The 24952-nt window shown below is 32.2% G+C and overlaps 1 protein-coding gene across 2 annotated transcripts in view; it reads right to left on the bottom strand.

Moving 5' to 3' along the window:
* PIK3CB (phosphatidylinositol-4,5-bisphosphate 3-kinase catalytic subunit beta) overlaps positions 1 to 24952 on the bottom strand; it is a 167849-nt gene that overhangs the window by 47926 nt on the left and 94971 nt on the right. For both annotated transcript variants that reach the window (XM_074301652.1, XM_074301651.1), the window contains 7 exons: positions 16651 to 16876; positions 12554 to 12777; positions 10497 to 10676; positions 8454 to 8624; positions 4585 to 4662; positions 1478 to 1726; positions 583 to 679 (listed from right to left, as the gene is read on the bottom strand). In XM_074301652.1, the coding sequence (XP_074157753.1) occupies positions 583 to 679; positions 1478 to 1726; positions 4585 to 4662; positions 8454 to 8624; positions 10497 to 10676; positions 12554 to 12777; positions 16651 to 16876 (1225 nt within the window). The remainder of the gene's footprint in view (positions 1 to 582; positions 680 to 1477; positions 1727 to 4584; positions 4663 to 8453; positions 8625 to 10496; positions 10677 to 12553; positions 12778 to 16650; positions 16877 to 24952) is intronic.

Here is a 24952-nt window from a genome sequence, read left to right on the forward strand (position 1 = left end):
TAGCGGACATCTAATAAAACATTATCCCCCTAATTCCACACATATTAATGAAAAGTAGGAAATAATGGGTACAGAGTACCACCTTCAATGCTGATTTTTAGGTGTTTTTTTTTGGTTGTTGTTCAAAACAGAGCATCCAGGTCTCTTCTATCAAGTACTGACTGAAAGTAAAGCCACCAAAAAACTTTTAAAATATGAATCAAGAATACTTAAAGCTGATCCCTCCACTCAAATGGAAATAGGCTATGTAGCCTCTACTTTATTTCAAAATTTCAAAAAATTCCTTTTATATAAAGGAATATTCCATGGCTCAGGGACCTAAATGAGCATGTATAAGCTCTCAATATATTTCAAGTCACAAAATAGTCTGGAGATAAATTAGTATGTTTTAGAGAAGAAACATAAGCAAAAACATATTTGATACAGTACATAAAAAAAAAAATCTTTCCATTGATGGGATATACAATAATGATTTTAAGTGCTATTCATTTATTTGAACTGAATAAAGAATTTTATTTGCAAAACTAGTAACTCTACAACAGAAACAAAGTTATTCTAAAAGCCTCAAAATTATATTCATACCAGGAAATGATGACCAGCTGTGCAATATGATGTCTCCACTTTTCAGCTGTCCTTTAAAGTCAAACACCATGGTGTTTACCCATGCCACAGGATAGTGCTATAGAAGAACAACATAACATATTTAAAATGCTAAAAATGAACCAGACACTTTAAAATACTATGGCAGACCAAGTTAAGAGGTTTGATATATTTTTTTTAATTGACAATGCAAAGAAAAATCATGTTACTTAACTGTAAGACCTACCCTTAATAAATGTGTCAAATGTAAACAATAAATAAGCATACAAATGTCATCTTTCGATAATAGAAAATAAACCACAATGATGCTGCTAAGAAATCCTGCCTCAAAGTGGTATTCTCTTAAAAAAAAAAAAAAAAAAAAAAGGTATTATTTTTACAGCTTTTTAATATTTAAATTTATAAAAATCAGGAGGGAAACAAATGAAATTAGGTGTAAATTCTTAGACAAATAAGCTAAAAATCAGTAATGAGAATGAAATATAAAATAAAACCACTAAAATTTTGATTCACACTATTTATAGTAAATTAAATTGACTAACAACAAAATTCTGAATGGTTTTAGTTTTCAGTACCTAGGTTATCATAATAACATTTTCCACTTGGGAGTAGTGAGGAGGTTGATCTCATACCTCAAGATAATTTTTAACTCTGGGAGAGACTCTATTAAAATATTAAAAGCTTAATAGCAACAAAAGTATAGCAAAGCTCTAGATTCTTTTTGAAAGTGAAATGGATAAACTTGTGAATTTTCTTGGTCCTTAGTCCTATAATTATTTCCTATTCACTAGTATATAACCTCCCTTATCATTTCAGCTAGTATGAAATTTTACACTTGAAATCCAGCTCTTTTTTAAAATTGGAGAAAACAACTTACCACTTTTCCAGCTTTCCTGATAGTCTGATATTTGGAAGGATTAATTGTTTTAGTTGACTTTTTTGTTTTCACTTTATCCACAGCATAAACTGCAAAGCATAACCGAGCCATTCTTGGTAAATCACAGATGTTAATATCAAATTCCAGTGGTTCACTCCAAACATGATCATTTCTCCCAGATATCTCTGAGCTTACAACTGGTTTACAAAGAAGTTCAGTCCCATGAAAAAGTCCAGCCCTGACATGAACCTGAAATATGTAGAAATAATGCCTACTGCTAAATATATTATGAAAATAATTAGAATAAAAATTAATTCATGTTAAAAATAAAACATTGGTTAGAGACTAAGGAAGAAACTTCTATCTCTCAAGCCTACATGAATTTTGAGGAAGAAAAAAATTATAATACCAGATGATAAAGGTAAGGGAGGAGAATAGTGTTGTGAGGTCAAATTGCTTAGTAAAATAAAATAAGCTAGATTGAGATTTGAAACATATATATATATATATATATATATATATATATATAAAATACTATACAATATCCTTAATATAAACAAGGGTTCATAAGCCTAATATTCAAGGGAAATGAGGTTACTAGAAAACAAACCCCTCTTTTCTCTTCAATCTATGCTCACTCACTTGGTGATTTTGTTAGCTCCCAAGAGTTCAATTACCATTTCTATACATCTCTTTCTTATCTTCCATTCTTTCCACTGACAAAGACACCTTTTTTGGCCCCCTAAAAATCTTGCCTTAATTACTACAAATTGGCAAAGGCCACAAAGCTAATGAGTATCTGAAGCAGGATTTGAACTCATGTTTTCCTATCTCCAAGCCACACACCCTATCTATTCTGTACCTTAACTCCCACAGTATCAGATTCAAAATAAGCACATAACATTTATTGTTTGATTGATTGACATACTGCAAGAGAATGTGACGAGGAAGAAATGAAAGTAGAGGATAAAAGTTGAAGAGAAGCAGATTTAAGTTCACTAAAAAAGAAAAACCTTACCACAGCCACCTAAAATTTGAAAAGGATGTCTTGTAAGTGGGATTTTTTTCATCTGGAAGTTTTCATGTGGAGGATAAATGACCAATTGCAAGGGCTGGAGGAAAAGCAATTTATAGAGGGTCAACTGTAAGAGCCCTTTAAATGGGTGGCCACAGCGCAACAGGAGATTGAGTGGCCCAGAAGTAATCTCTGTGGATATTAGGACTGTCCTGTGGGTGAGATCTTGGCCATACTGAGAGCTTCTTAATGGGTGACGACTCTCTCGCTGGTTGGCTGTTTGTGTGACCTCACAGGCCCGATATAAGCCCACTGCAGACAGCAGTCGCTCTCTTTAACCTGGCACTCTTTAACCTGGCTCCCTAGCCTGGGTGGCCAAGCCGAGATGGGTAGCCAAAAGAGGTAAGGATTTTGGTAGTGAACATGTGGGTCTTCTGACCAGGTGTTCACTCGGGAACCAACAAGTCAGGGCATTATGTGAGTAGGTATAATAAAGGCTTTTAAGATTACACGTGGCTGTTCTTGAGTGTGCTACCGGTTATTAAACTATAGATTCAAGAGATTGTAGCCAGAGACCTTTGAAGGCCTCAGAGGAGGCGAGCCAGGTAGAGTTGACACTGCAAAGGTACTCTGTTGGGCCTAAGGCAGACTAGTAATTTTAACTGCCAGGAGGGCATGTTAAAGTCAACCATAGGGCATGTTAAAGTCAACCATTTCCAAACCTAAGCATCAAGGTACCTAACTAATGAACAAAACTAAGTCATTCTACATGGTGAAGGGCATCTACCAGAAAAGTTTCATGACTGTAACCTTAGAATTAACTTCCAGAATTAGTCTCAAAGGCCATTCTGGAATTGACTGGATTATCATCTTCATCCTTTTTACAAGTTTGTTGTCTCCCTTCCCTCTAAAATTAAATTATTTAATTTGAAGTTGTATAAGTTAGTAAGCTGTTCACTCTTTTCACTAGTAATGCCATTAATGAAAAATTTTCCCAAAGAGGTGACTGACTGTCAAAGGGAAAGGACCTCAATATACAAAATTATTCATAAAAGCAGTATTTATGGTAAAAATACAAAAAAATACAAGCCCAGTGATTGTAAGTATGTCCACGAAATAATAGCATATGACTACTGCATTATAAACGAATAGCATTCAGGTAAACCCCACCACTAATCTGAAATGAAAGTTAAAAAGGCAAAAACCAATAAAATAACATATACAATAACTATAACAAATATAATGACAGTTATAATAAAAATAATGACAAAATTGTGTCAAATACAAAAAAAAATAATAATAACATTGCTACCAAAGTTAAACAACACATTTTGCCTTCTGTTAACAAATAATAAACTACAAAATGAAATCTGGGAAATAAAATAGTCATTTATTCACAATTATTTTTAGACTCCTTCAGTTAATGGTTTTTAACAAATATACCTTGTGGATAGGAGAGAATAATTTGGTTATTTCTTGGAAGGTTGTTGTATATTCATGTATATGTACATTTTATATATACATATACGCATACGAAAAAAAGGACATTCCATATGCATTGATAGAATCAAAATTTTGGTTTAGAATATAGGAGAAATCCATGAAATTTTAATTGTCATAAGACCTTTTTATCAAGGAACAAAGTTGATATTAGTTGTTTCTGGCAAGTGATCCTAAGTATACAATCATGCCAGAAAAATTATGGACTAATTGAATAGCTTTCCTGAATTACAGTATTATTCTATTATCTGCCAAACAAAATAAGGGAAAATACTTTCAGAGGTAAAAAGCCTTGTAAAGTTTTTATGAAATTCTGTAGAATTACACAATAAATTCTCATGTGTTAACAGCTTGTGGCCTGGGATATGGTTATCTTTCTTCCAGGAAATGGTACATTTTCTGTGTTCAGCATGTTTTCTTTTGTTTTGCTTTTTAAAATAAAAATGTTAAGTCTATTCAATGAAGTAAATCTAATTTTACCTAATCTTTGAAATTTGGGCAAATGCTAAACATACATGATAAAATTTAACAGATGCTAAATAAATTAGTTAAATAGCCCATTAAGGTCAATTCTAATATTAAATAAACTTACTTTGACGTTTTCTTCTGTGTTCAGTTTAGTCCCTTTAACCAATATAACTTGGAAAGGCTGGGTATTATCCCAAACATTCTACAAAAGAAGAAAATTGTGCCCATTTTATCAAATTGAAAAGATTGTGCACAAAGCAAATCAATGTAACTAATAAGAGAAGGAAAGTCAGCTGACAATATGGAAAAAAACAAAAAATATTCCATCAAATATCTGAAGGTCTAACATATAAGATACAGTAAACTACCAAAAATATGTAAAAACCAAGAGCTATTGGATAAGAATTAAGAGTCACCGGATACCTTTTTACTACTGGGCTTATATTCCAAAGAGATTTTAAAGAAGGGAAAGGGACCTGTATGTGTAGGAATGTTTGTGGCAGCCCTCTTTGTAGTAGCCAGAAACTGGAAACTGAGCGGATGCCCATCAATTGGAGAATGACTGAATAAATTGTGTTGTATGAATATTATGGAATATTATTGTTCTGTAAGAAATGACCAACAGAATGATTTCAGAAAGGTCTGGAGAGACTTACATGAACTGATGCTGAGTGAAATGAGCAGGACCAGGAGATTGTTGTATACTTCAACAACAATACTATATGATGATCAATTCTGATGGACATGCCCTCTTCAATAATGAGATGAACCAAATCGGTTCCAATAGAGCAGTAATGAACTGAACCAGTTATAGCCAGGGAAAGAACTCTGGGAGATGATAATGAATCACTACATAGAATTCCCACTACTCCTATTTTTGTCCGCCTGCATTTTGGATTTCCTTCACAGGCTAAGTGTACACTATTTCAAAGTTCGATTCTTTTTGTACAGCAAAATAACTGTTTGGACATGTACACATATATTGTATTTAACCTATACTTTAACATATTTAACATGTATTGGTCAACCTGTGATCTAGGGGAAGGGGTGGGGGGAAAGAGGGGAAAAGTTGGAACAAAAGGTTTTGCAATTGTCAATGCCAAAAAATTACCTATGCATACATCTTGTAAATAAAAGGCTATATCTATATCTATATATCTATATCTATCTATCTATATAAAGTCACTGGATAAGTATTTAAAGAATATGAACAAACAATTCTCAAAACAAGAATTATAAACTATATATATATATATTTTTTTTTTTAATTTAATTTAATTTTATTTTTTTTTTTTTTGAGGCTGGGGTTAAGTGACTTGCCCAGAGTCACACTGCTGGGAAGTGTTAATTGTCTGAGACCATATTTGAACTTGGGTCCTCCTGAATTCAGGGCTGGTGCTCTATCCACTGCTCCACCTAGCTGCCCCAAGAATTATAAATGATTACCAACAGGGAAGGTAGCTGCAAACCACTAATAAAGAGAAATGAAGTCAAAAAAGCTCTTAGTATTTTTTATTTTAATTTTTAATTGTATAATTTTATATTTGTTTATATTTATTTATATTATATATTATATTATATAATTTTATAATTATACATTTTTTGACAGTATATATGCATGAGTAATTTTTTTATAACATTATCCTTTGTATTCATTTTTCCAGATTTTCCCCTCCCTCCCTCTACTCCCTCCCCTAAAGGACAGGCAATCCCATACATTTTACATGTATTATAGTATAAACTAGATATAATATATGTGTGTAAATCCAATTTTCTTGTTGAAAGTTAAGTATTGGATTCCGAAGGTATAAGTAACCTGGGTAGATAGACAGTAGTGCTAATATTTTACATTCAATTCCCAGTGTTCCTTCTCTGGGTGTAGTTGTTTCTGTCCATCATTGATCAGCTGGAAGTGAGTTGGATCTTCTTTATGTTGAAGATATCCACTTCCATCAGAATACATCTTCATACAGCATTGAAGTGGACAGCGATCTTCTGGTTCTGTTCATTTCACTCAGCATCAGTTCATGTAAGTCTCTCCAAACCTCTCTGTATTCGTCCTGCTGGTCATTTCTTACAGAGCAATAATATTCCATAACCTTCATATACCATAATTTACCCAACCATTCTCCAATTGATGGACATCCACTCATCTTCCAGTTTCTAGCCACTACAAAAAGGGCTGCCACAAACATTTTGGCACAAACAGGTCCCTTTCCCCTCTTTAGTATTTCTTTGGGCTATAAGCCCAGTCTGAGTAGCACTGCTGGATCAAAGGGTATACACAGTTTGATAACTTTTTGGGCATAGTTCCAAATTGCTCTCCAGAATAGGTTGGATTCTTTCACAGTTCCACCAACAATGCATCAGTATCCCAGTTTTCCCACATCCCCTCCAACATTCATCATTATTTGTTTCTGTCATCTTAGCCAATCTGACAGGTGTGTAGTGGTATCTCAGAGTTGTCTTAATTTGCATTTCTCTGATCAGTAGTGATTTGGAAAGCTCTTAGTATTTTCAAATACCCATCAAGCTGGTAGAAAAGACAAACCATGGAAACAGTAACAACAACAACATCCACAGTCTTTGACTCCTGATATTTTCTTTATAAGTACATATGTTCCAAGGAGGTGAAAGATAGAATACTCATTATTCATAGCATCATCTTTATAGTATCAGAGAATTAGAAAGTAGGTACCCACTAATAGGAAATTAATAAACTGTGTTATACAAATATAATGAAGCATATAAACAATATGTAAAATACATAAAAGTCATCAGAAGAAAGACATATGAATTGATATTCATTCGTAACAAGGAAAAGGAATTGTATAAATTTTATGACAATGAAAAGTTAAAAAAAAAAAGAAAGAAAAAGAAACTGAATGCTATAATTAAGACTGAGCTTGGTCTTAGTTTTACTGATTTGCTTTTTTCTCCCTTTTTTATTATTTTGATTTTAATGAGTAACTTTCTTGGTAGAAGAGAAGGGAAGGCTATATTCAGAAATGAAGGAGATATAAAGACAAAAGATAAACAATTTTTAAATGGTGCCAGTTTGTTTTAAGTGACAAAATTCTGCACTGAATATGGAATATTCTTATCAGACATGATATCAACAAGATACTATTTGACATAAATTATGTTAGTACTTAAGGAAAATACAGCAACATATAAACACACGTCCAAAAGCATATATGAAATGTACAGGCTAGAGAGCTGGGAAGAAAAAGAAAACCAACCTATGACTTTAAGAAGAATGATACAGGATAGGGAAAATAAGGTTAATACCATCTTACTGGTAGTTTTCATACTAGTTGGAATATTGAACAAGAATTCTGAAACTTCCATATTCTAAAAATATAGAATGAATAAACATTTGCCTTTAAAAAAGATGTTGTTGTAACTAAACAAAATCTTTTGTTCTTAGAAGTAATACAAGATTCTGAAAACATGTTCCTATTAGCAGGTTCAATATATTTAAAAGAGAAATAGTTTCATAGGTACTGGTAGGTTAAAAAAATATTTAAAAGGAACTTAGCACTTCTAGGGCAGAAGTTGAAAATATCAGCACTATTAACATTTTAGCAAATGACATGTTAACTGTTGTGAGTAGTACTGAGAATTCAAGTTAACTTTTTAATCAGTTGACTTGGATTCCATATCAAACTTAATCTTAGACTCTGATGTCAAACTATCTTTCCTTTAAAATATGTAAACATAGAATATCAAACCTAACACTAATATCTTAAATGTAAAAGTAAACTGACTGAAATGCATTACAAGCAGCTTAAAATAATAGATGGAAGGAAATAAAATAACTGTCTAAAGTTTTTGATTTTTTTAAAAAGAATTTAGAAAGAAAATTTATTAGTAAGTGGGAGTCTTTTAACACTTAGTATGGCAAGAGGAGAAATGAGGAAAGAAAATGCCAAGAAAAGCTGAAAGATCATATGTTCTTTAGAGTCACCTAAGGATGAAGAGTAAACTCACAGAAATTAATCGTGTTTTTTTGGGGGGCAGTGGAAGAGGAAGATTGGATGAATTTCGATTTATGGCAGCTTCTATGGCAATCATTTCCTGTTCAAACATCTTCTTTATATTGCAACACTCAACAAGAGTTAGTTTGGGAAGAGTTCTATTCATGACACAGTTCCGGATATACTGAAATAGAATAGAAGACAATTATTACAAAGTAATACTATCCTTTCAATACAGTTCCACAAAATTTTAAAATCAAGAATGAAATTAAATTAGTCAGAAAACTGGAATCTGAAATTTGAATTATTATAAAGTATTTGATATATTGCAAAATTTTAAGCAATTGAACACCAAGCAATTGAAATTTAAAATGATTCAATCAAGTTATTAATAATGACAATGATTAAGACAAAAGAATATAACAAAGAATTACACTACCTTTATGGCGTGGATTTTTTCCAAGATTAGTTAAAGAAAACTTTTGCTTAATTTGCTTCCAATTTTTTTCTGGTTTAATTATAGAATGGACTCCCATTGTTTCTGATTCTCTTTCAGCTATTCTACTGATGGCTCTTTCTATTTTTTAATAAAAATCAAATTATTTTGATGACTGGCAAATTAGAATACAATTTGAGGTCTGGAAATGCTATTTTACCTTTTTTTTTTTTTTTAAACTCTACTGTTTTTTCATTATTTATTCTTCCAAAGAAATTTTGTTAGAATTTTACTGAGTTCTATAAAGTATCTTCACTTCCTACTTTGATAATTTGAAAATGTAAATTACTTAGGAAAGAATCCCCTGTTTCATAAACACTGCTGGGAAAATTAGAAAGCATTTTGACAGAAATTTGGCTGGAATTAAGAACACTGAATGATAGTTTGATAACACAGAATGATAGTTTGTTCAACTGTTGAAAAGTATTAATAGATTCTGTCATTTTAAGGGAATTTTCTTGGTATTACTTAACTGACTGAACCACACTATGAATGCAAGTGACACTTTTAATAAGAGAAGCAAAAATGACTGAAATGTAGTAATTAAACTAAACTCTTCTGGAGGATCAAAACTAAGATGAACATTTTGTATCTTCTGTTGCATTAAGTCTACTGCCTTACACAAAGCCCAAAGAATGTGCAAGAAAATCTGAAATATTAATGGTAACTGAAGAACCTATCAAAACAAAAATGCTGGCATAATTCTATCCCTTTTAGATTAAAATCTCATAAGCAGAAGTTGCACTATGTTAATAAGAATAAATGTTAATCAGAAAGTCTACATTGTGCATGATATGTATGTACATACTAACAAACTGGCATAAAGAGATAGGTTTTTTTTTTTAGCTCAATGGCAGGAAAAATACAGAAAAAATTGAAATAGAAAAATATTATTTTATAGTATTATAAGCCTTATAAGTATTAAATATTATCAAATTTAAGAACTCTGATCAACATAAGGACCAATCACAATTCTGGAACATTATTAAGATTCATGATACCCAGTTATTGAAAGAAAAATGATAGATTCAAGATATGTGGGCTAAAATTTACATGTTTGGACCAGTTCAATAAGGTAATTTGTTTTCCTTGACTATAAATATTTGTTGCAAAAGATCTGTTTTTATTTCCTTCTTTTTTTTAGAAATGGTGGTGGCAAGGATGGGGCAAAACATGAAGAGGGGAAGGGAAAAAATGAAGGGAAGGAAGTGGTAATTAAAATATTTTCTTTAAAGATGCATACAAAAGACAACAGAAAGAAGACTAGAAAGAAATACATAAAAATAGGACATAACTTGAAAGTTATATATTGGGATTTTTTTATATATTTACCACCTTACCTCCCCATCCCATCCCAAGGATAGCAAGTTTCATATAAAATACTCTTAATGGCCTTATTATTAAATAATAATTAATTAATATTAGATAATATTTGTTAATATTATTTAATAATATTTATTGAGTTTATATGTAATTATAATAAAATAATAATTATAAATAATATAATTATATAATATATAAATTATAATAATCAAAATAAAATTATAACAATTTACGTACCTGGAATTGAATTAAAGGGTTATCACCAAACACAAATTCTAGTCTCCCACTGACTTGTAGCACATACTCATAGGGATCAACTTCATCTTCCTTTCCGTGGATAGTCAACCGTTTTCGGACTACCAACTCATTTAATTTGATGGGACTCATATTAGGAGATACTTGGAAACTAAATACATCCTTTTAAAAAGAGAAAGCAAGTTATTAAATAAAATACTGCATTTATCATATTGAATTTTTTTTTTGCCACAATGTTATTCAAAATTGAATACTCTGAGCTTTCAATTATTTTGATGCATTAAATTACCACAAAAGACAATTGTTTAACCATAAGAGAGTTTAACCATAGGAAAATAGATATAATCTCTAATACAGCACTTCTCAACTAGAGTTAAAAACAGTAATTTTCAATTCATGGTGAATTTATAACTACAAAGTGTTCACATATAGGGAGGCAATGGTCCCACTATACTCTCTACTAGAAGTATAATAATTCTGAGTACTTTGTCATATAAATGGAACACAGACAAAAATCAGAAGCCGAGGAGTCAAGATCTGGAAATCATGTCAAACAAAGAATAGGTGACAAGGCTGGAAACGCTTACATTAGAGAAGGCTACCTTTAAATACAAAATGGTTTGCATATTATGAAAATGACAGATATAAGCTACAAAAGCTAGAATCAGAATTATTCAAAATAAAATTCACAAATCTTAATATCTTAAGACACAATTTGTTAATAATTAGAAATGTCCAACATTGCATGTTAAAGTTAAAAATTACTTATAATAAAATATATTTAAGCAAGGCCTAGATGACCATATATAAGGAATATTGTAAAAGTATTTCTTATAATGCATTAGGAGATTGAATTAGATTGTTCCCAGGGTTCTTAGTACAATTGAGATGAGGTACAAAAAGAAAATTTTAATAATACTATACCATCAAGAAGACAAATTAAAGATAAGATCTCTTTTAGGAGAGTAGGTTTCATCAGTATCTTTTTAGAACAAAGAAACAAAGTTTCTACCTCTTGAATATAAACTGAAAATTGATAGAAACTAGAGAACTGTTAAAAAAAAAAAAGTTAATATTTAAACATAAGCCCATTTGATGAATTAGGGAAGGTAAGGAACAGAAAGGGACAAAAGTATGATTTCAAAGCCAAATTTTAGACTCCAAAGACTAAAAGTTAAATGACTTGTTTTCTTTTTGGTCTAAACATTACAACAATTGGTTTTACTTTTACTCAGCAATATAACCATTGTTTTACTATAAAACAGGAATTGCTGAAGTTGTTTTTCTTCCATCAAGTGAAATGGAATATAATTTCTCAAAGTCCCATTTCAAATTTTCCTAAGTGTGATATAAACTGAAGCAAAGAAGTAGAGCACAGGAAAGCAAGATTACTCAATTAGGATGCCACTAAATTACTCCCAGAAAAGAATGAAACTCACCTTAACAAATTATTCTCCTCTTAATTTTATTTAAATTTATGAATTTTTGTTTATTATCAAATCTTCCCTCTATTTTTATGATTCAAGTAATCCTTGAAAATGCATTATTATAAAGCAAATCGTCATAGTCCTTTTGCATTTATGTGCCTATTTGGCATCACTGGCAGAAATCAGCTGACTGGAAGTAGTAAATTTTAAGCATTAAGTACCTGGTATAAGCAAAATGGAAAAGTCTAGTCTAGTGAAACAGAGAGAGAGAGTATTTATAGACTGTTTTATCTTCTATGTGCATTATATTCCCTTCTTTGTTCAAAATCAAAAGGAAATCTCACATACCCCAAAGCACATATTGTATAAAATAGGAATTTTAAGAAGAAAATATGTTGAAAACACTAGCAATGAAGTCACAAACTACAAGTAGCTCGGTTAAGAAATGTCCTAAAATTCTTATTTTCTTCATTTGTATGTCATTAGGGAACATAACATTAATTTGAATTCAAGCATAAAAATTCAACAAATGGGCTATCAACAACTTAAAAGACTAATACTGGAATCACAAGGGAAAATGTTAAAAACTGCATTAAAATCATATGAACACACCTGGCAATTTTCAAAATGGACAGCAATCACAAGATTTCCACCATAAAGTTTATCTTCCAAATTTTCAGGAATGGAAGGTTCTTGTTCTGGTGGGTAAGTATGCTTTAACCATTCTATCCAAGATAATCCCACAAGGGACTGGATCTTTTCTTCACTGAACTGGCGCATCTTACTTCGGAATTCATTCACCTCAGGATCTCCCAGGGCATCAAACTCATGGAGACCTAAATGAATTCAAAATAGGATGATCACTTAACCAGCCAATCAAATAAAAAGAATCATATTATATGATAGGAAGATAAATACACCTATGAAAATTAAAGATTATCCCAGAGAAGTACATATAAAACCAGAGAGAAAAACAGTTACATCTTGAAAAGTATTAAGAGCAAATTATTAAAAATAACAAGCTTCAAATTTTGATTTGAAATAAAAAAGTTTAACTTTGTTTTATTAAGGAATATACGTGTTATATACCAAATACTCTACCACACAAAAACAACTCTTAGAAAGAAATGCTATTTTAATACCTATTTTTGAGATAATGAGATTTTAGATTTATTATAAACTGTGTATCTCTACTATTTACAAATTTCAGTCATCAGTGTGGAAGTTTTTATCAAAAATTTTTAAATTAACATTAGAATCAAACTGTGTGTTCTTTCTATATCATTATCCAAATAACCATCAGCCAAAAAATGGGATTTTACCTGAAAATATTTCAGATAATTTATATACATGAATTTTCAAACAGCAGCAGCCATGCTTACATGGTAAAAATATTAACTAAGGGGAAGCAAGGTGACACAGTGTATAGAAGACCAGCTCTGAATTCAGGAGAACCTGAGTTCAAATGTGACCTCAGACACTTAACACTGTGTGATCCTGGGCAAGTCACTTAACCCCAATTGCCTCAGTAAAAAAATAAAATAAAATAAAATAAAATAATAATAATAATAATAATAATAAAGTGAACAAATAAGTAAAATATTCTACTTTTCTGTACCTAATTAGGAATCACTTCTGCTTCAAAATGCACTAAAGTTTCTTTTAAGCCTGTGATTATTCTTATAAATCAGTTCAGAAAATAATAAATGTGTGTATGCGCATGTGCATGTGTGTAGTTGGGCATTTAAAATATTTTAAAACGGGGTCTGTTTTATTCATTCTATTTTTATTCTCAATGCCTAGCAGACAGTATAAACTTATTACTAATAACTGATTTAAAGATGAAAGGGACATCTGAGAATATTTAGTCTGATTTAGTTTGAGAGATTAAAAATAGGGGCCCTTCAAAGGGAAGTAAAATACTTAAGAATATGTTTATAATTTTGTTGATAGCCCCACCAAGTTCTCTGGTTTAAAGGATGTTTTTCAAATAAAGGGAAGACTCAACAAAAGAGATTTTTTAAAACTACCAATACAATCAGAAAACTTATGAGAAGATCACTGAATTACATACTGGGTAATTTCACTTATTAATATATTTCTTATACAACTACTACAAGAGGTGGTTCAAATTGTTTTGTGAATTCCAGGTTTTTAAAAAAATTACCAATAAATATTTTTGACTAAAATTAGTGTCTATAAGCATACATTTCTTAACATATTGTAACAGGTATCATGATATAAGCTCAAGCAGAGCTTTTGTTTAACTATCAAACAGAAACCTAAACTTTATTTTTTTTTTTTTTAATTTATGAAACTGCTTTGATAAAGACCCTCATAGCATGTCTTCTGGAATATACAGACACACAGATATTACCCAATCATAAAAAATTAGAAATCAAATAGTGGATTTAAAATAATAATGACCATAAAAAAAAAAAAAGAAACAAACAAACAAACAAAGAAACAAACTATCAGGCATATCAACTTTCAGGAAAGCATATTTTTAGACTAGTTAGTTCAGTTGTATCAGTAAAGGTTTCATTGTCTTTTTGTGGGTTGAGGCAGAAGCAACAAGCTTGCTCCTGAAGTTTAAACAGAAGTTACAGTCTCACCAATTGTTTATTGTTTTACCAGGAGGAATGACCTCATCAGTCCCTAATTGTGTTTATCTCATTACATAAACTGCAACTGTAAGGCCTGATTTATTAAGTATTTTTTTAATGAAAGCTCATTCTGGATTGCTTCTTAAATGTGTAGTCAATTTCTAAATATACATATAACTTGTACCCATAAATTTTCTTCAAGATTTATTTAACACGTATAACAACTTCCATTTCATTGCTAACTATACGTATTATGATTAACTATTAAAAACTGTGTAATTGTTGGATTTAATGAAATAAAGTGTTACAGCAAATTACAAAAGCTCATTAGGAGATTAGGGGATAGAGGAGAGCATTTAAATTTTAGTTCCCAAAAGTACTGAAAGAAATTATAAAGTTATGTTTCTAATCTTAGGCTAGAGGCTTAAACTTGAGGCTAAATTGTACATGCATTATAAAAGCTTATATTTAATTTTTATATGTCTTAGATTCATATGCCTTGAAGAACAGTGGTTATATTTAAAACATAAAGCTGTGGAAAGTAAGCAACTCCTAGAAAATCCTTTTTAATTGAGGTCTTAACGTAGATTGGTCAATTTTCCAAATTTTCCAAATTTGTTTAGCTTTTTGGCTAGCTTTCCCCTACATCCACTAGAGGTATTTAGGCTCAGTATTTAGGGAACACAAAATGATCCTAAAATTCAACCAAGAAGCACACAATTTATGAGGAAAAATCCAAAGTCAACTGAACAAAAACCATATCCAAAATTAAAATATGATTTTTTTAATAGTGCATTCAAAAGTTTGAAACATGTCTTGTTCGACACCATAAATATTTAAAAGGTGACAATGTTTCTCCACACATAAAATCGATGAGACAGATTGAAATTTGACATAGAAACTTGAGAAAACTTATATAAACTGATTCAGAAGAAATTAAGCCAAACCAGAAGTACAATACACACAATAACTGTAGTGATATAAGTGAAAACAACAAGAAGTAATGGAACTCTGACTAAATGTTAACAGCCAGTCTCAATCCTGAAGAGTAAAGGACGAACCATATTTCCATTTCCAAGGAGATAGGTAAGAGACCACAGAGGTATAATGTAGCATATAGTGGAATACATGATCATTATGACCACTTTGCTTAAATACTTTTTTTTTTTTTGGTCATAAGAAAGAATTCAGTTTTGGGAGTTTAAGGGGAAATAAAGGGGACATGAATAAAAATAAAAATAAAACGAGGTAATACAATGGTAGCTCCAGAAAATAGGGTAAGTTTTCTGGGTTCTGTGAATATTCTGTCATAAGTACAAAGCCAAGAAAGATATTCTGGTTTTCCATGTCACATTAATATCAAATATATTTTGCATCCCTACCTTATCCATTGAACTATACCTTATAATAAGAGAAAAGAGAGGAAAGATCATTTCTTTAAAACCAAACACATCAACCAAGCCTAACAATATGGTCATTATTATATATCTTCCATTTTTTGTATCCCTTTTCCAAAAAGACCATTAGTCCACACTGACACATTCTTCATGCCTCTACATCAGGCCCTCCTCCCCCAAAATCAGGAAAGTTAAAGTCTTTACTCACTCTGAATATCACACTTTTAATATTTAAATTACTACATTGATCAGAACATGAAGGTTTTTTTCAGTCTCAAGATCCCCCTCTCAGGAGTAGTCTTTTTCTCCCCAATGGTCACTGAGATATTTATGTACATACCCATATAGAACAAAAAGCTATATGGTATGTCCTATTTTTACTGGCAATTACTTTGCCTAACTATAGAAATTAGAATACAACTTATGTGTTAAAATTAGAACAATAAATGAGAACTTTGCTTGAGAAACAGAAAGCCAAACAGTTTTATTAAAGTAATAACATTGCCCCCCCAAAAAAATTTTTATGCTAAAAGCTTATTTCATAATAACCTGACTTAAAAAAATCCCAAATATCATATGAATTCATCTACATGTTTAGCTGTATATAAGAATACTTCTTGACATGTTCATGATTTTAATAATTTCCCACATAACAGGAAAACAAACAAACAAACAAACAAAAAAACAACGTTGAGATTAATGTTACCTTTTCCTATAAGAACTCCAATTTTGGAGTCTAATTTTTCCCCTGGGTCACAATTTCTTGTTACCACTCTGAGAACTGGAAGAAAAGGTCTGACATCACAGAGTCTTCTTGTTTCATCTTCAAGCTCTTCATAAACAGCAGTTTGATTCACACATGCAAACATATAAGATTCAATTTCCATAAGAAGGTTAAACATAGGGTAGTTGTGAGCTTGCTTCCATAGCATCTGCAAGTAATAATTAGACAAATATAAAGTCAGTCCTGCAATAACAGTTGTTTTGAAAATGTAAATTTGTCCTGTAACTGAAACATAAAGGAACAATTTGAACATAATAATTTTGAGTTTGCATATGCACAATTCTTCCCTGCAACATAGAGAATGCAGAAATCTTTAATACTTCACAATAACTCACAAACTTTGATGCTTCCAAAGTCCATTTCCATAAGCAAATTCAGGTATTTTTTTTTTTTTTAAAGGTTGACAGTCAATCTTCTGGTACAGTAGGAGCTGTGATCAGAAGAATTGTCCATATAGTATATCCCTTCTGCCTAATCCCCTTCTCTTATATCCAGAGCAATAAACTTTTGGAATTTGCCACTATTTATTGTAGTATATATATATATATATATTTTAACTAATGATTTATCACATGTAAAATTGCATTACTATTATTAGATTCTTATCTTTTTGTTTTTAATGTCAGTGACAAAGTTTTTGAGCATTGTAACCTTAATACCATTTTCCCATAAGCCCTAAAATTTCTAATTATACAATTTTGCTTTTGGAGAATTCATATGTTGAGTTATAGCAAAACTGACTGTACACAAAGCAAAAACAAAATTACACTATCTTTATCCTCAAGTAAGTTACGTATTTTATGGATAGAGGAAAGAACTAACATTAATACAATCTAATGATTCAAAACTAGCAACAGCCAATTTCAGAAACCAAGAACAAGATACTACTAAGTAAGTAGTGACAGGGGCTTATTCCATCTCATTTGGCTAATTCTTGCCAATGACTTAAAAAAAAAAAAAACCCAAACTCTACACAATTTATATATTTTCTCCTGCTCATCAGATTAAACGCAGCATATAAAAATAAATAAAATAACTTAATTTTTTCAAGTCATAAGCACAATTCAATAAATAGTGTGTTGTAAGAGTGGTGAATTTGTAATCCCCATTGGAAGAGGTGACCTCTATCTAAAGTGCCTTCTAGCTCTCTAAGTTCAAAGAACTTATTGATCCCCAAATAGGCACATCTTGTTTAAAGCAAGAAATCACATTATTTTAGGGATCTTTGGTTCCTTCTCTATTGTCTTGAATTTCTAACTATACTTCTTTCATCTGACCCCTTCTATCTACTCACAACCACAGTTCTAGCTTGGCTCCTTGTTATGGTTACATTCTCCTCTTGCTGAATAGAGTTGAAGAAAATCACCAAACCCTGGCAACCAGTCCTCTACAAATTACAAAATGTTATGTAATCCCAACTTTGCCTTCACTGAAGTAAGGTTATCCTTTTATACCTCTATGATAAATTCATTGTCTCATTCAACAAAATAATTTTACCCTCTCTTCTCAAACACTGCTTTCTTCCCAATACCCACACCCTCTTTCAGGTGAGGATTTTGCTTCAAACATCATCAGATGTCACTGAGAACACCTTTTCCCTTCATTTCATGTCACTAAAACTTTCCCCACCATCTTCTCCTTTATTCGCTTTCAAATTATGAACTAACTTATCCCCTTGACAAACAAAACCATCAGGCATCCCTGATGTCATCCCCTCATCTTGTACAGCCGACTGATTCTTCTATCATACCCACTCTTCTCTCTAATCTTCAGTTTCTCCTTATTTATTGGTTCTTTTCCTGCTACCTACAAAAACATCCAAGAAATTCCCATGCCAAAAAAAACAACAACCCTCCACTAGATCAGTCCACCTGTTATTTACTGTTATGTTCTAATCTCCTACTTCTGATAATCATTCATACTTGCCCTCACTTCTTCACCTCTTACTCTTTGATCAGATTTCTGACCTCATTAATCAAGTAAAACTGTTCTCTCTAAACTTATCAATGAATTGTTAACCAACAAATTTGAAGGACTTTACTCAATCCTCATCTTTCTTGACCTATTTGCTGCCTTTAGTACTGTTTGATGTCCTTCCCTACTTGGGAATTTTCCCTTCTCTAAGTTATTGTGACATTGCTCTTTCTCCCAGGTTACCCTACTTGTCCAAACAATTTCTTTGGGTCTTTTTTCCTAGATCTTCACCTATGACACACTTGCTAAAAGTGAGTCTCTTATCCCTAATGGCTCCCCAAGCCTTCTTTAATCTCTTTTAATCAGCTTCCATGGACTCAGTTATCATCTTTATGCAAATAATTACCAGCCCTATATACTGAACCCTACACTGTCTCCTGAATTCCAGTCTCCTGTTACCAAATGCATTTGGATAACATTAAAGATTCTCAAACAATACATCAAAATGAGAACTCATTAACTTTGTATCCATACCCTTTCCCCTCTAAATTTCCTAATAGTAAAGGTATCATTTTCTCAGTCACTCACACTCATAATCTTAGTGTCATTTCATACAAAACCCAAGTATTCTATCAAGTCCTGTCATTTCTGCTTTCATAATATCTTTCTGTTGTATCCCTTTTTCTTTCTACTCAGTTACCATCTAAGTATAGGTATTCTTTGCTTAATGCCTGGACTACTACTCTAGACTTCTGGTTGATTTCCCTATCTCAAGTCTCTCAGTATTCCAAGCCAACATTCATTCAAGTATCAGTATAATCTTCCAAAACCATAGGTATGACAATGTGACTTCATTAACTCAAAAATCTCCAGTGATTCTATTCCTTCTGGGATCAAATATAAATTCCTCTGTTTAGCATCTAAAAGCTAAATATGGTTTAACCAATATGGTTCTTATATTTCCTTCTTCTCACATTTTACTTCCTTACATAAACAATACAGTGTCACTGACCTACTTGTAAATGCCCCCACAGGATGCTATCACCTGACTCCATTCTAGCCAGCTCCCATGCTTGGAATGCTTTCCTTCCTCCTGGAGTCTCCCTACTTCAAGACTCAGCTGAAATCTAACTTCAACAAGAAATCCTTCCTAATTTATTTTTTTAGTGCTATACCAATCAAACTCCCAAGAAATTATTTTACTGAACTAGAAAAAAATAACAAAATTAATCTGGAATAGTTTCAAAGGAATTAATAAAAAGAAAAGCAAATGAAGGTGGCCTAGCTGTACCAGATCTAAAAGTATATTATAAAGCAACGGTCATCAAGAAATAGACAGCTGATCAGTGGAATAGGTTAGGCTCACAGAACAAAATAGCCAATGACTATAACAATCTAATATTTGACAAACCAAAAAGCCCCATCTTTTGGGATAAGAATTCATTATTTGACAAAAACTGCTGAGAAAAATTAGAAACTAGTATGGCAGAAAGTAGGCATAGACTCACACCTAACACCATATACCAAAATAAGGTCAAAATGAGTTTATGATCTAGACATAAAGAATGATACTATAAACAAGTTAGAACATATGATAGTTTACCTCTCAGATTTGTAGAGGCGGAAAGAAGTTGGGACCAAAGAAGAACTTGAGATCATTATTAACCATAAAATAGATAATTTAATTATATTAAATTAAAAAGTTTTTGTACAAACAAAAATAATGCAGACAAGATTAGAAGGGAAGCAATAAACTGGAAAAACATTTTTACATCCAAAAGATCTGATAAAGGCCTCATTTCTAAAATATATAGAAAATTGACTCAAATTTATAATAGCTCAAGCCATTCTCCAATTGATAAATTGATCAAAGGATATAAACAGACAATTTTCAGAAGAAGAAATTAAAACTATTTGTAGCCAAATGAAAAGTGGTCCAAATCACTAATGATCAGAGAAATGCAAATCATGAGAACTCTGAGATATCACTGCACACCTGTCAGATTGGCTAAGATGACAGGAAAAGATAATGATGAATATTGGAAGGGATATGGGAAAACTGGGACACTGATACATTGTTGATGGAGTTGTGAATGGAGCCAACCATTCTGGACAGCAGTTTGGAACTATGCTCAAAAAGTTATCAAACTGTGCATACGCTTTGATCCAGCAGTGTTTCTACTGGGATTATATCCCAAAGAGATCTTAAAAGAAGGAAAGGGACCCGTATGTGCCAAAATGTTTGTGGCAGCCCTTTTTGTAGTGGCAAGAAACAGGAAACTGAGTGGATGCCCATCAATTGGAGAATGGCTGAATAAATTATGGTACATAACGTTATGGAATACTATCATTCTGTAAGAAACAATGATTTCAGAGAGGCTTGAAGAGACCTACATGAACTAATGAAAAGTGAAATGAGCAGAACCAAGAGATCCTTATACACAGCAACAACAAGACTACATGATGACCAATTCTGATAGATATGGCTCTCTTCAACATTGAGATGATTCAGACCAGTTTTGTGCAGTGATGAAGAGAACCATCTATACTTAGACAGAGAACCATGGAAACAGAGGATGGAACACACCCTAGCATTCTCACTCTCTCTGTTATGATTTGCTTGCATTTTCTTTCTTTTTTCTCAGTTTTTCTTTTTCTTTCTTCTTGATCTGATTTTTCTTACACAATCGAATGGCTATGTGAATATGTATACACATATTGGATCTGGCATGTACTGGGGAATATTTGGCATGTATTGAACTGCCTGCTGGGTGGGGGAGGGGATGGGTGGAGAAGAAGGGGAAAATTTGTGACAGGGGGTTATGCAGGGGTCAATGTTGGAAAAATTACCCATGCATATGCTTTGTGAATAAAAAGCTTTACTTTTAAAAAAAAAATCCTTCCTCAGGTCAGCTAGGTGGCACAGAGCACCAGCTCTGAAGTCAGGAGGACTCGAGTTCAAATGTGGTCTTAGACACTTACCACTTCCTAGATGTGTGACCTTGGGAAAGTCACTTAATCCTAATTGTCTCAGCAAAAGAAGAGAAGAGAAGAGAAGAGAAGAGAAGAGAAGAGAAGAGAAGAGAAGAGAAGACAAGACAAGACAAGACAAGACAAGACAAGACAAGACAAGACAAGACAAGACAAGACAAGACAAGACAAGACCTTAAGACAAGAGAAAAAAGAAAAGAAAAAGAAAAGGAAAGGAAATCATTTCTGGTCTCTCTTCTGTGCACCTTCCTGAAATATTCCATATGTACATATGTATTTGCATGTTGTCTCTTCCATTAGAATGCAAGGTCTTTGACAGTTAATATTTGTAAAATGCGAATAATAATAATACGTGGCTTAATAAAAGATTGTTGTTTCCATTTCCCTAAGGATATGGTAAATTCTTTTTTTTTTTTAATTTTTATTATATATATATTTTTATAATATTATCCCTTGTATTCATTTTTCCAAATTATCCCCCCCCTCCCTCTACACCCTCCCCCTGATGACAGGCAATCCCATACATTTTACATGTGTTACAATATAACCTAGATACAATACATGTGTGTAAATAAGATATGGTAAATTCTTAATAAATACTTATTGACTGATCTCAGATTTGTTTTTTTCCCCCCAGTTTCCACTGCCACAATCTTCAACCTAGTTATTAACTCGTGACTGAATTGCTGAGAGCCTCTAAATTATTTATGAAGATTGGTTCTGTTATTCCCCAAATTAATTTTCCTATGACTTTATTTCACTGTTCCCCTTAAAAGCTAAAAATGAAGAACTGAATATCCATATTTGGCATTCTGCAAAGCTATGACAGAGAATTAAATTGTTAGAATGAGAATGTAGGCAGAGAGTAGAAAGATCATAGAAAAGAATGAGAAGCACCTACTTTATATGAGCAGGAAAACAAAGAAAAGGGTAGTTGCATAAAGAAGAAAAGTAATTTCTGAAACAAAAGGAAGAAAGTACATATATAAATATTTTTTAAAGAAATGACTGCTGTTTGTTCATTTTTGCTGAGGCAACTGGGGTTAAATTATTTGCCCAGGATCACACAACTAGGAAGTGGTAAGTGTCTGAGACCAGATTGGAACTCAGGTCGTCCTGATTTCAGAGCCGGTACTCTTATCTACTGAACCACCTACATACCTTGAAGAAAATATATTTCATCAGACTAAATGAAGTAGTCAAATGATGCAGACATCAAGAATTAAAAGTAATGAAAACAACTACGTTTGACAATTAGAAGGGCAGTGATAACTTTCAGAGATCAGTTCTCTTAAAGGTTAATTGTAGAGTAGGAAGAACTGAGGAAGAGATAGTGTATTGGATGGATCTATTTTTGGCTTGCTCATTTAAAAAATGAATGTCTAGTGTCTGACCTGCTTTTGTTTGGTAATGGGGAAGATGCAAAATTATAGAATACCACAGTCTTTGAAGAATTAATTAAAAGCATAGGTCATCAGAAGAGCAAGTAGCATATGGAGTATGATATGGTAGGCACGAAAAGGACATGTTACCAACAAAGAATTGAACAAAGAGGAATACATGTGGAAAAGAACGTAGAAGTAGCAATGGACTGCTATATGCTCTTTAAACTGTAAGTGATGTTGAGGACATTGAGGAATATAAAGGGCAGGAACTTGGGAGAAACTTAAGGCTCAGTATGATTAACTTAATTCAGTATGATTAACTTAATCCTACAACAAGCTGTGTTAACTCAGTGGAATTGATAAGACAATAGTTATCTAGTTTAATATGTCAGTTCTCTAGTTCAGTATGATTAATTTAAGCTTGCAATAAATAATGGTTCCCTAGTGATATAATGATTAGTTTATACTCAGTATAGTGAAATGATGTAATTGTAATAGAGTATATAAGCTGAAGACAAACTCAGCCAGACACAGACTTCAAGATAGAGACTGTCCTGGTGGCTTCTCCTGCCACTGAAACCAAAACCCATTCCACAGGGCCTCCAGAAAGTTAGCCAGGTCCTAGGCAAAGCAGACAGACTGTGAAGGAGATAATAAAGACTTTGAACTTTATCCCTGATTATTCTCATAGTGATTTTTCTGCTAAAATGAAGGCTGGTCCCAAGACCTCCAGAAAGCTAACCAGAACCTTACAGAGAAAGGCTTCTATCACGTGAAGTAATAAGGTCCCTGTAGAGGACTAGCTAGGGAAGCACAAAATGAGAAGTAATGAATTCAATTATTCATTACTTACTAAAAAGAATACCAACTTAATAAATCACTTAATTGCTTTACAACAGAGTATTTTGTATAAGATCCTAGAATAACATATTATGAATTATGAGTAACCATAGAAATTGTCTAATTTCCCTCATTTTATAGATGAGGACATAAAGTTAAATGTTTTGCCTGGGTCATACAGAAGGACCAGGATTGAAACCTAAGTTGTATGATTCCAAATCTAATGTCAGACAAAAACTGGAACTCCAATAAATGTTCCCTTGTATCCTATGTAAAATGTCTTGAGGATAATATTGCCTTAAGATATATATAGGTAAACAGACAGAGATATAATTAGTTCTGTTAAACTATAAGTTCCTTGAGGACAGAGACTATAATTTGTCCCTTTTGAATTCCTAATGCTTAGCAGTGTCTAGACATTTAAATGTTCACTGACTGACTGAGGTGAGATGACAGGCAATCTTGAACTTGTAAATAAATACATTAAAAAAAAAAAAAGCCTAAATCTGAAATCCTAAAAAAGTAACAGTATTTGGTAATCAATTCAGAAAATTTAAGAGTACAACTTCCTGATAATCAACTCAGAACACCTTTTAAACATAGGCAGATGTAAAAAGGTATCCCTTTCTTTTATAAAATTACAAGTATAAAGGAAGCCTCTATTTTCATAAATATTAAGAGAATTAAGAAACAAGTAAACCTTTTCTTTCTCCCTCCTAACTTGCCCATAATAGAGCAACTTTTGCTCAAATTGCTTGGTCAGGAGAGGTGTTGCTGTTGCAACTTGAAATACATTTTCCCCTAACAGCAACAGTATGATTAGATAAGAGATTAAACAGCACCATTATATTATACATGAGAAGTTAGTTGATCTTTCTAGTGAGTAGAACTGACAGAGAAATCAAATGAATACAAAGGCACTCCGAATTTGAATAATCAGCTACTGCAAAATCAATTTTAGGCCCAGTATCTATTATACTCTATCACATCACTGTGTTCCATTCTGGGTATCATACTTTAAGAAATATATTGAGAAGCAGGAAGGGGTACAGAAGAGGATAATTTAGTGAAGAATCTCAAGATCATGACATGAT

This window comes from Sminthopsis crassicaudata, chromosome 3 (genome assembly GCF_048593235.1).
Source record: "Sminthopsis crassicaudata isolate SCR6 chromosome 3, ASM4859323v1, whole genome shotgun sequence".
NCBI lineage: Eukaryota > Metazoa > Chordata > Mammalia > Dasyuromorphia > Dasyuridae > Sminthopsis > Sminthopsis crassicaudata.